The sequence below is a fragment of the Notolabrus celidotus genome, chromosome 5 (genome assembly GCF_009762535.1).
Source record: "Notolabrus celidotus isolate fNotCel1 chromosome 5, fNotCel1.pri, whole genome shotgun sequence".
Taxonomy (NCBI): domain Eukaryota; kingdom Metazoa; phylum Chordata; class Actinopteri; order Labriformes; family Labridae; genus Notolabrus; species Notolabrus celidotus.
The window spans coordinates 28098524-28110939 of record NC_048276.1 but is presented as its reverse complement, the minus strand read 5'-3'; the positions used below and the strand labels follow the sequence as shown (position 1 = coordinate 28110939).

The following is a 12416-nucleotide window of genomic DNA, read 5'->3' as shown; positions in this document are numbered from 1 at the left end:
GTCGGTTCATCTTTTAATAATAATAAAAAAAAATCATACAGAGTTCAACATATTACACATCAGAAGGACTGAAAACATCTGAGCTCAGAGGAAAACAAGACAGACGGCTGATTGAAAACAACTGAAGAGAGAGAATGATGGAGCTGAAGGTCGGCAGATCACCTGATCCACAAACCAACAGAGCAGGATGGACATGAACTCTTTAACTAAATATTCACAGGGTTTCTTTAACTCTGTTGTAAAAACTGATGGAGTTAACTTTTCTTTGTCATCCTGCAGGAGAGAGAGAGAGAGAGATCTGAGAGTGTTTCTTTACACTCTGACATAAAGAAACTCAGATTTATTTAAACCTCCTCGCTCTGACGTCTACACACTCACTATCCAGGACCACGTTAACCTAGCTTAGCACAAAGAATGGAGGCCGGTGGAAACTGTTTAGCACAAAGAACTGTTAGCGCCAGGATCCAACAACTGAACCTCCTTCTTTACACTTCCAGAGTTCAGAGATCAGGTGTTGACACAGAATATACGGAGGAGACGTGTAGAGGAAGGTGACCTCAGGGCTGTTCCCCGATTGGCTGAAGACCCAGAGGTACTCCCTGATTGGCTGACGTCTCACAGGTTTGGGCAGGACGCTCACCTCCTCCAAACACTCGTCGTACGACTCCTGATAGTCCTGGTGGGGTTTAATGAGGATCACACACGTCGGCCTCTTGGAGCCCGCAGACGAACCCAGATCCTGAAAAACAGACCAGGACCAGAGATTAGACTCTGCCCCCTTTGAGTCACATGACAGCAGAAATATCAAAACAATCATGAATGTAAACAACTGAGCTGTCCTTTCAGACGTCCTGAAGTGTTCTGGTGTGAGGTTTCTCTAAACTCTAAACGCCTTCCTGCCTCTGCTAGTCGTCGAGCTCTGAACCCGAGAATAAAACCAGATTTAGAGCATTTGAAGAGATGACAGCTATTTGCCTCTTTTTCACATCGACTGAGACGTCAGAGCCACACTGTGAGAGTTTACCTAATCAGTCCCTCACCTTCAAACCTTTACTTTATAACATCTCCTCCTCCTCTTCTACCTGTCCTCACGTCACGCTGCACGTTAACACTACATCATCCCTCTAACCTGAACACCCGTCCTGCTCGAAGCAAGACAAATACACGGCTGAACTGATTTAAGTTAAATAGACTCCTGGTGTGTGTGTGTGTGTGTGTGTGTGTGTGTGTGTGTGTGTGGTTGTGTGTGTGTGTGGTGTGTGTGTGTTGTGTGTGTGTGTGCGTCTCACCACTTTGGATGGGATGTAGGCGTACGGCAGGTTTCTGTCCTCACACATGACGGGCAGGTGACAGTACACGTCGATGGGCAGCGTGTCTCCAGCCAACACCACGATCCTGAACACAGACATGAGTTCATGAAGATAAAGGTGATCATGATCCGTGTTCGTTTACACATGAACGTTACAATCATGGCCGACTCACCCCTTCTCTCCTTTGTTGATGAACTTCTGGACTTCTTTGACTCCTCTGCAGATGTTCTTCACTTTGGCAGCTGCAACAGAAAAGCCTATTAGTTCACTGTTAGACAGTAACTAAATAACAGATTAATCAGTGATATACTATAAGCAGAATTATTCACTAGTGTCCAAAGATTTTTCCAGGATTTAACATCACGACATACACAAAGTGTAAAAGGACGTCTGAAAAGCAAGGATTCTTAAAATGTAGAGCTTTTCACACCGACAAACTATTCTGTCAATCTGACATCTGATTTCCACTGATTGCTCATACTGTGCATGTTTGTTTTGTAAAACCTGGTGCATTTATTATCTGTGCAATAACTTACATCACTATCTATTCATCGGATAGAAGTGTACATAGTGTGTATATATCTGTAATATTTTGCCATATTTTATTTTATTGTATTCTATTTTTATTTTATCATTATTATTATTGTTATTATTTTTAACTATTTAAGTACATTGTTTTATTCCCCTGTCCCGTGTTGTAAGCTGCTGTAACAAAAGAATCTCCCCCAATGGGAGATCAAATAAAGTATATCTCATTATATCATTAAGGCTAGTTTGGCACCCTATAAATACAAACACTTGTGACTGCAAACTGCAAACCAGCCCAGCAGTGAACTGGGTTCAGCTTTCCCATTTTAAACATTATTTGAATGTCTGAGCTTTAATCATGGCCTTCTCTGTGTTCATTCCCCTCTGCTGCAGATCGAGGCAGGAACACAGATAAACTCCTGACAACACGAGGAGAGATGCGGTTACCTGAGTTTAAACGACCCAAACTGTGTTTACATTTAATAATTTCTTCATACGCCGAATTACTGATAAAAATCTAAAGATGAATGTGATATGATTAATTGATGTGCTGCATCTTTAAAGCCTGCTGACACAGAGAGTTAGAAAAATGCAGGTTTTAAATGGAGTCTGGTGCTCTCTCCTTTATAACAGATGAATTTTTACCCTTTTTGACGCATTTGTAGAGCTTCTTGCTGAGTTTTTTGGAGGCCAGAGGTTGGGCGATCGGGTTCACGTTGGCGATCAGGTCCTGGTAAGACCTCTCCGGTCCGTCTGCGGCCGAGACCTCCTCTCCGTCCACAGGAAGCTTCTCCTTCTTCGTTTTTGTCATGTCTGATCAAAAGTAGTTTATACTGAAACTTTAATTTCAGGCTGTTCACTGATCACAGTCCTGATCACACGCCGAGCACTCTGAGAGAAACAACACGTGTTGTGCTTTCTTCTTCTCCTATTTGTTTGAATGGAGGAAACACCAGCGCCCCCAGCGGAGCGGGGGAGAACAACAGTCAGACCTTTGAATATAAAATAACCAGACTGTCCCCTACGGGGCGCTGTTTGTAAAGATGTGCACACTTAAACAGCAACATTTCTCCACATTTAACTCCCAAACGTAAGAAAAATGTAGAGTGAATTTTTAAAAGTCACTTTTTTTTAACACATTTAGAGGAATGTTTGTGATCTTCTTCACATTTAATTTTGTTGTGAAAAATATAGTAAGTTAAAATCATTGTTAAATCCAAATGCTAAATCTAAATCTAATGTTAATATGAATCTAAATATTAAATCTGTTGAGCATCGTTGAACGCAGCAGTCTTGTTGCATGTAGAGCATAAGCAACGCTTGACTCGGTCCTTGTTCTTTAGCCATTGGCATATTTATTGAGGCCAAAGGTTTCATCATAAAATACTTTCATAGTAACGGAGCTGCAGGTGCCGTACTGCTCTCCTCGTCATCAATACAACAACGGCGCTGGGACGTGATGACGTCCACATCTGAACACGTTCAATATAACATTAAGCAGAACATTTGCAGTACACTGAGCAAGGGCGCCATCTGGTGACAACATTTAACAAAATCCTAAATCTAAATGTTAAATATAAATCTAAATGTTAAATATAAATATTAATATTAAATATAAATCTAATGTTAAATGTTGCTCCGCAATCCCAAATATTTAGCTCATGCAAATTCACACTGCTGCCAAAGTAAAAGCTTCATAGAGTGATACAGACTTAGCAATAGCAACTTAGCTTGTCCGTACCAAACCCTGGGTCAGTACTGTCTCTGAGCATTGTGAAATCTCTTACTGGCATCTAAAACTGCCTTTAAAACATTTACAGTGGGTAGTCCGGCTATAACCACTGGAGTCAGTACTGACCGACAATGGTTAGGATATCTGTATGCTTTATGAAGCTTTTCTGTTGGTACGGCGCCCAATACAAATTCACACTGCTGCCTAGCGGATGTACCAAATAAAAGCATTATAAACCAATACAGATATCCCAATCATAGTCTGTCAGTACTGACTCCCATGGGTATAGCCGCACTGCCCGCCGTAAAAATACTGGATAGGCAGTTTTGGAGGCTATAAGGAGATTTCACAACGCTCAGAGACAGAACTGACCCAGTCTAAGGTACGGACAAGCTAAGTTGCTATTGCTAAGTCTGTATCACTTTTTGAAGCTTTTATTTTGTATTTCCGCTAGGCGGCAGTGTGAATCTGCATATCAGCTAAATATTTAGGATCGCGGAGCAACATTTAACATTTATATTTTTATTTAAAATTTAGATTTAACAATGATTTTAACCCATAGACTGTATAAAATATGGACGTAGTATCCGTGACGTCACCCATCTGTTCCTGAGAGCTGTTTTTGAAGCAAATCGACGGCAGCAGCCTATTGGAAATGCGGAACTCAACTAGGCAGTGTGACGTAGGGTGAGTCTCTTAGCCAATGGCTGTGTGTTCCCTACCGGGAGTCACGTCAGTCATGTCCTTATTTGGGCAAAACTCATATCTTAATATCTTCTTAACCGTCACGTTAGAAAAAAAATTCACACCCCGTACAGTGTGTGCCATTAGAGAGATTAGCGTTGTAGGGCGAAGCCGTTTTTTGAACCAGGCTGTAACATGTTTATTAATGCTGCAAAGATCGTCTTTTTTCCATTCATATCTATGTGGTTTCCGGTGTTTCTGCAGCCAGCCTCAAGCGGATTTTCGATGTATTGCAGTTTATATCACTTCTGCATTGGCTTCATCGTTTGAGACCGGAATTGGCCGCTTGTTTTAACCATAGACTGTATGAATAATGGACGAAGTATCCGTGACGTCACCCCTCTGTTCATGAGCGCTGTTTTGAAGCCAATCAAACAGCGGCTGTCATATTGGAAATGCAGAACTGCATGACATAATCTTGTGCACACATCATTGTTGTTATTATTATGTGCACACAAGAAAATAACTCATTCTCACAAAAACTAGATTTTGTGCGCAAAATATTTAACACGTGGGAACACGTTTTTATCTTGTGTGCACAAGATATGATCTTGCTGGAATAAACAGATTAATTATGTGCTCAGTTAAGTAGTAATCTGATGTGAACACATTATCATGTAGGATCCAGTGAATTCCCTTTTTTTTGCACTCGTAAATATGAAAACAATAAAAATAATATTGGAAAAAATAGAAAAAGATGAATAAAAGAGGATAAAACAATATTCAAATGAGTTTATTTAGACAAAAGTTGCAAAACAAAGAAACTTTGACTTTAAAGATAAATGCACTCACATACAATATGAAACATAAGAAAATATAAATATTATTGAAATATAAGAATGTCAAAAGGAGTTTTACATAAAACAGTGAAACAGCAGACTTCGTAAAACATGTCAACTTTAAACTCAAACTGTAAACAGACTGACGCGAGGCGATGATGTCATAGTGATGATGTCATAGTGATGATGTCATAGTGATGATGTCATAGCGATGATGTCATCGGTGGTTGATGATGTCACCCAGCCCGGCGGGAGCTCCCTGCTTTTCATCTCTCTGGAGATCTGACACCAGACACACGACATACAGAAGAAAGAATACACACAGTCTGTGCAGAGGCTGCCCTACACACACACACACACACACACACACACACACACACACACACACACACACACACACACATTAGTATAACTCTGCAGCACACACTAAAAGCAGTAACAGAGAGTTTTGTCCTCACTGTGATGCCGTAGCGGTGTCGCACTGAGGCCCTCATGGACAGGGTGATGGGAGGGATGCAGCCGAAGATGTCGAGCAGTGGCAGACAGAGACACTGACCGAACGCCTTAGTGGTGGCACAGGCGAAGCAGGGACAGCACCAGCATGCGAAGCAGCCTGACACACAAATACACACTAATTACAAACTGTGAAGAGGTGTTTTAGGATGTAAATGACTCAAAGGTAATCATAAAGATGTTGTTGGTGTGTAAGATTTTAAATAACCTTTACTGAAATTACTCATCAGACCTCAAATAACCAACATGCTGAGCTAACATTTGAGTAGCTAATTATTATTAAATGTCAGTTTATCTAAGTGGAATTGTTGTCGTCTTTTAACACTGTTAGCTGTGAAACAGATTTCTCCATGAGTGTTTGCAGACAGAAGTAAAACAAAGACTGACCTCAGTCTCCATAAACCTCATTTATTGATGCTAGCTGGCTTGTGATGCTACAAAGACCTCCAGCTAACAGAGCTGACTTCTCCCAGACTCCACTTAAATCCCCACTAGCTATAATAATCAGCCGGATTAAATTAATCTTCAATTTAATCTCATCAGATGTAGTTGGTAAATTCAGATTGATCAGTAAGTGTACATTCTTTGGGGTCGTCACAGCAGTCACAGATCCCAGAGCTCCACTCGGCACCATCAGACAAAACAAGAGACTGAGGCTGTGAGGCCACGGGCCAGCTCATCCTACAACACGAAACGACAAACAGGACGGCGCTGTGGAGGGGAACGTCAGGACTACAGATAAAAGAAGAGAAAAGAAAGAGAGGAGATGTGAAAAACACGTGTACAGAGGGTGAGGACGGTGGGTCTAATCTGTGAGTGGTGGAGTTTAATATAATGATTAAAATGAAGTACTTTGCTCCCTAACATCAGTATCTTCTGTTTCTGTTATTTTGGCTGATATTTAATCACACGTTTGGCAGCTTTTATTTCCCATCAGCTATCCCTCTGTGTCAGGCCCTCAGGCCCAGCAGCCGTCTCCCTGTACCCACACACCCACAGATAAACCAGCCCACCACCAATCTGTAGTGATGCCCCTGGACACAAATTGAATATATAAATATAAAATATGATATACAAACCCACGTCCAAAGACAACATATCAGATGTTAAACTGTAACATGTTACAGTTTTCTAAAAATATCTTGTCATTTTAAATTTGATGTCAGCAACATGTTTCAAACTGTTGGTACAGGGACAACAAAACAGTAAAAAGTTGAGTAATGCTAAAAAACGCCTGGAAAAAACATCTCCCAACTAATGAGGTTAATGATTAACAGGTTAGTCACATGACTGGGTAGAAATGACACTCCAGAGAGGACGAGTCTCTCAGAAATGACTCTTTAGTAGTAATCACTGCATTATAAGACAGAGATAGAAGCTCATAAACTGAAAAGCTCGATCGAAACTACTCAAAATTTTTTTTTTTACTTCCTGTTGACTCAAGTTGTTACTTTGTGTCATTTTGTGTTATTATGTAATGTGGCCTTTTTCTTTTTTCTTTTTGTGGTTCGCCACCTGGCTATAAGATTATAAATGGGACACACCCTCCTAGTTGGTGAAACGTTGATGAAAGCCTAGGGCTGGAACGCATTAGTTTCTTTAAGCTGCTGTCAGTTTCTGACTAAAAGTTTTTAACTGTATTACTTGTGCTGACATTTTTCAACTCTCAATCACTGCATTATAAACAGACATGACTCTGTAGTAGAACTCACTGCATTATAAACAGACATGACTCTAGTGGAAATCACTGCGTGAGCAGATTGTTCAACAGTTTCAGAATAATGTTCTCAGAGTAAAATGACAGAGAATATGTGGATTTAATCATCTACAGTACATGATATCAAAATCTGACATTCTTTTTGGATAATCATTGACCCTCATTGATTAGTTACAAACGAAGTGATGAGTGCCAATCCTTAATGAACTTAGTTCAGCAACTTATGTTTCATATTTTGTTTGAAATGTATATCTTTCTTTTGTATCTCATAAAGAGCCGCAACACAAGCAACAATATTTTCGGACATCTTTAAAGTTTGAGTTTAAATTCTTAAGATTCTGATGCTATCAGATAAAAATGTGTTTGTGAAAGTATCAGAATGATAACTTAAATGGGTCATGTTGAGCAGTTACATGGATTATATGTCCTGTATGAGGTAACCAAGGCTCCATCAGGTCCACAGAGTTATAACTTTTCGTACAATAATCATTTTCATAACACACCAAAAACTACAATAATAACATCAATGAATGAATATGGTAAACAGGAAACATAACAGCTGAAATCAGACATGATACAGAAACATGTTTGATCAGCTTGTCATCTATAATCTGTTCAGTCACAAACATTAAATCAGACAAAACCACAGAAGAAGAAGGAGAGAGAAACAGGTGATGATCTTACCTGTGTGTGTCTGACACTGAGACTGATGACTGATTGGACGAAAAACTCTCTCATAGGGACGGAGGTTCCTGATGAACCTGTCCGACCTGTATGATGTCATTTTTAAGGTAATAACACCTGTGACCTCAGACACTGCAGCACAGAGGCTTTTATTTTTAAAGATTTCCTCAGTGGAAGTTATGTTCTTTAATTTACAAAAATCAAAAACTAATGAGCTGAGAGTGTTTATGAATTTTTATGTTAATAAATATATAAATATGTCAAAGGGACTTTTAAAGTAGGTATTTAAAGACATTTTTCTTGGTGCTCATTTATGGTTTATGTGATTACATAAAACAAAGAAGTACGATAATATTAATATTTTTGATTTATTGATTAACTGTTTATTTGACCAGTTTCATTGGAAGTTTCAGATAACATGATCAATATTCTACTGTATACTGAGTTCTTTTTTAAAAGTGTCTTAGGATTCACAAATCTGCATCATGTTATTTCAGGCCCCTGTGTAACAAACTATTTACGATGAGACTCAGACCCAGCAAAACAGATGAACAGGTGTTACCTGGGCAGGCAAAGTCACTTTATAACTAACTATTTACAGTGAAACTGAGACTTACCAGAAATGAATAAACAGGTGTTCTGGGGAGATGAAGCCTCTGTGTAACTTACTGTTTACAATGAAACTGAGATCCACCAATACAGATGAATAAAAGCGAGAGAGATTCCTCTTTGTTACTTTTTAAAGTGAAACTGGGACTCAGCAGCTTCTCCTCTGGGGCTCCTCTGGTGGATGTAATGAACCAAAAAATTACATATCTGGAAGTTGTTTATCGTTAACTGGTGGATTCACAGGAATGAAAGACAAGTCTGCCATCTTTTCTTAAGGCACATTACCGTCAGACAGTAGCAGACTACTCAGAGTTTGAGTTGACTCTAAATGGGACCATCATTTACTAAATGAACATCATGCTGTGTTGAAGAAGACTTGAAAATAGAGATTGAGAACATAAACTCATTAGGAAAATGTTTACTGAGGGAATAAATCAGCTGAGGAGGAGGAACATTTTCTCACAGACTGATAAACAATCAGAGGAGTCGCCCCCTGCTGGACATTTAAAAAACAGCAGTTAAATAAAAGTCTGTGATGCATTCACTTTCCCGACCTGGCGACTCCGCCCACTTTTTTAAACAGTTTTTGATGTTTTTCATATCTGAAGCTCTGTGATTGGTTGTTTCTGACAGCAGTCGTCTCTGTGGGCTGAAATTTGTTTTCAGTGTCTCATAATTTGTCACTTTGAACTGTCCTCCCAGTGGTCATCTTGGGAACTGCAGGTTCTCTGAATGCCTTACATCAAGCGGGGTAGTTCTTCTTTGTCCAGAGCTGGTCTTGTTGTCAGTGGGCGGAGCTTCAGGGCTCAGGGGCAGTACTCGTACTCTCCTCCGTCTATCTGATAGATGTTTTCCACGACTGATTCTCGTCTGTGGAGCTGCAAAGTGGACGGAGTCAGACTGAAGCGAGCCGAGCTGCTGACCTGCTGCTGAGGCCTGACGGAGAGAGAGAGAGAGAGAGAGAGAGAGAGAGAGAGAGAGAGAGAGAGAGAGAGAGAGAGTGAGAGAGAACATTAGACTCCTGTCTTTCTGAATTTTATCACACGTTTCTCTGCAGACACAAATATACGTATCGTTCTAAAGATGTTCCAGGATAAAATCCTAAAATGTTCTGACCTCCACATTTATTACCACATCTTGAATTCAAACTGATCTGTTTTTATGTTTTGTGTTTCTTCAGTAAGATATAAATGCACATTAAAAAGCACTTCCTCCTGCTGTTGGTGAAAATGTGACTGTGGTTTAGGTTTATTCATTTCCTCATGAGGTCTCGTGTCCCCCCCTCTCTTGGTTTTAACATCAACATGTTGACATTTTAGTTAGTGGGCTGTTAGATGCAGTCCGAGCATCTTCTCAGCACTCTGTAAATGTCACACACTCATCAGAGGAAACCTCAGAGGTTTAACGTCCTCGCTTTTCATACGTCTCAAGCGATCTGTTTTTGGTGAAAAGAAACCTGTTGCAGTCAGTGGCCTGTTCAGCAACATTCAGGCTTTAATTGTGTTGCATTCAGGGTCTTTGGGACAAAAAACTGAAGACTGTAAAATATGTCAAAATATAAACTTCTTCTTCCCTTATTTTGAGTAAAGAAACTCAGAAGACAAATACTTTCATCTTTGTTTAGGAAAAAGATAGCGCCTGGACATGTTTAGCCTAGCTTAGCATAAGGACTGGGAGCAGGGGGATACTGTTGGCCTAGCTAAAGGAAAGAAAAATGCACTTTTTTAAACCTCGCATTGACAGATGATCAATAAAAACAAACAAATCATTTAAAGAGATATCCAGGTCTGAACCATAGACTGTATAAAATATGGACGTAGTATCCGTGACGTCACCCATCTGTTTCTGAAAGCTGTTTTGAAGCCAATCGGGAGCGGCAGCCATATTGCTTCTGTCAAGCCAGTGTGACGTACAGAGGCGGGCTTTGAGCCTCCTAGCCAACAGCTGCAGTGTTCCTGCAGGCAGCTGTGCCTCTCATTGGAAGACTAGTAATCTCAATAACTTTGAAATTACCGAATTAGAAAAAAATTCACCCCCCTCACAGTGAGAGGACATGGAGAAATGAGCTATTCAGATTACACTCATCTTTTGAACCAGGCTGTAAACATGTTTATTAATGCTGCAAAGATCGTCTTTTCCCCATTCATGTGTATGTCACTTCCGGTACTTCCGGAGCCAGCCTCAAGCGGATCCTCAATGAACTGCAGCTTTTAACACTTCCGCATTGACTCATATTTTTAGACCGGAGGTTGCCGCTTGGTCTGAACCTTTATTTCTGGGTTGTTGGTGCTAAGCTATCTAGCAATGCTAACATTAAACCAGTCCACAATCTGATAGGCTTAACTCTTCCTTACATACTAACATTTATTATTTTGAGTAGATCTGTGCGTTCATGGTGACAATTAGCTTGTGCTGGAGTCAGGCTAACTTCTACAGAATGCTAACAGTTACATTTACTGTATAGTGTGTCTGATAATGCTAATGCAAGAAGCTAACCCTGGTAAACAAAGACCTCTGTTTGACTTTGATTTAAAAGTTGAGTTTGCACTATAGATAATCAATGTAGCCTTAATGCTATCTTTAGCTTGTTAGCTTAGTGTAGTTCTGGCTGGATTCTGGATTCAGGCACCTTATCTAACTATAGGCCGATCTAACCATCCCTTTATCTCTCAAAGTCCTCCCTTGCACAGAGACTGAGGATGAGGTTGGCTCCTGTCCTGATGTTGGGTCTATGAATAAAGATTGATTGAATAGTTTCAGTTGTTGTTTCGTGTGAATCCTGAGTTTCTGTTCTGACTCGGGTCCCCTGAGGTTTTTGGTTTATGGGTGAGTAACAGCCTGAACCCAACAAAGCTCTGATGAAATGTGTGGAAACCACGCTGTGATGAAGATGATTTTAACTCAGAGGGTATGGACTGTTTGCTGAGTGCTTGAGGTAAATCTGCTGACTCATGAAGTCCAAGCTGAGTCATGTCCTATCATCAGAGAGGAAACTACGGCTTTGTTCCACCAACGTCTATCAACCACATCTACCTCAGCTGTAATAACGGATTCTGAGCTGCTCTGCCACTGAGACACTTCAACATAAAATACATGACATTAAATATTCAGTGAAGAAACATGAATAGAAGGATTGTTATTAGTTCCCTGACCTGACAGAGACACAACATAAAACTTACACTTTGAGTCGCCTCCATCGTCTGGCTGCAGAGACACAAAGAGAAACAAGATGAAGCAGGAGTAAAGTTCACTTTAGGAAGAACAGTCTGAATGAAGTTTAAAAAGTCACAGTACGATCATTTAGAATCAGGTTTGTTAGAGAGAACGTGCACTGAACGGTTGACAGAAGGAACCTGATGTGGGGTCCATCTCACCCGGGGAGAAGCTACCCTGCTACTGACTCAAGACACAACCCAGCTCACACAACACATTCATTTAAAAATTATTTTATAGTTTTAAAACAGTTTATTCATGCAACCAATAAAAACCCTGTCCCTCTGATTGCATAGTCCGTAATGCTTCCATGTGGCTGTCGGAGATGAAGCTCCCTGAAACTCTTCAGAGGGCATTTACATGGAAACTGTTGTTGCGTTTCAGGGGACAACTGAATTGGCTGAAAACAAAAACTCTTTAAAGGAGGTTTACGAGTGGAATCCTCTGAAAACGGCACGTCTTCTGTCGCTGCGTAAACTGGTGGTACACTGATCCACTGAAAACGATGACAAAACTGTTGCATTCGCCATTGTCCTCTTGTTCCTTTGTGATCACCGTGCAGACACGTAGTCTTCTTCTGTGGTGTT

At 40.3% G+C, this 12416-nt stretch overlaps 3 protein-coding genes across 5 annotated transcripts in view; all 3 read right to left on the bottom strand.

The window, feature by feature from the left end:
• On the bottom strand, positions 1-2808 carry nhp2 (NHP2 ribonucleoprotein homolog (yeast)). Of its 2 annotated transcripts, XM_034683685.1 has the most exons (5): positions 2484-2808; positions 1483-1552; positions 1290-1395; positions 641-739; positions 1-273 (listed from the first exon to the last, which is right to left on the bottom strand). In XM_034683685.1, exons 1-5 carry the CDS (start codon positions 2647-2649, stop codon positions 85-87), a joined length of 630 nt encoding a protein of 209 aa, XP_034539576.1. In that variant the 5' UTR covers positions 2650-2808; the 3' UTR covers positions 1-84. The 2 variants fall into 2 exon arrangements, with proteins under 2 accessions (XP_034539576.1, XP_034539575.1); XM_034683684.1 differs by having other exon boundaries at positions 267-739; positions 2484-2805.
• A 2360-nt stretch (positions 2809-5168) lies between these two features.
• Positions 5169-8279, bottom strand: LOC117813361 (cornifelin homolog B-like). The gene is made up of 4 exons (XM_034684537.1): positions 8008-8279; positions 6187-6338; positions 5552-5706; positions 5169-5435 (listed from the first exon to the last, which is right to left on the bottom strand). The coding sequence occupies exons 2-4, from the start codon at positions 6284-6286 to the stop codon at positions 5283-5285; spliced, it is 408 nt and encodes a 135-aa protein (XP_034540428.1). The 5' UTR covers positions 6287-6338; positions 8008-8279; the 3' UTR covers positions 5169-5282.
• Positions 8280-8361: 82 nt separating this feature from the next.
• LOC117813360 (hepatitis A virus cellular receptor 1 homolog) overlaps positions 8362-12416 on the bottom strand; it is a 32760-nt gene continuing 28705 nt past the window's right edge. For both annotated transcript variants that reach the window (XM_034684535.1, XM_034684531.1), the window contains 2 exons: positions 11796-11820; positions 8362-9552 (listed from right to left, as the gene is read on the bottom strand). In XM_034684535.1, the coding sequence (XP_034540426.1) occupies positions 9423-9552; positions 11796-11820 (155 nt within the window). In that variant the 3' untranslated portion in view covers positions 8362-9422. The remainder of the gene's footprint in view (positions 9553-11795; positions 11821-12416) is intronic.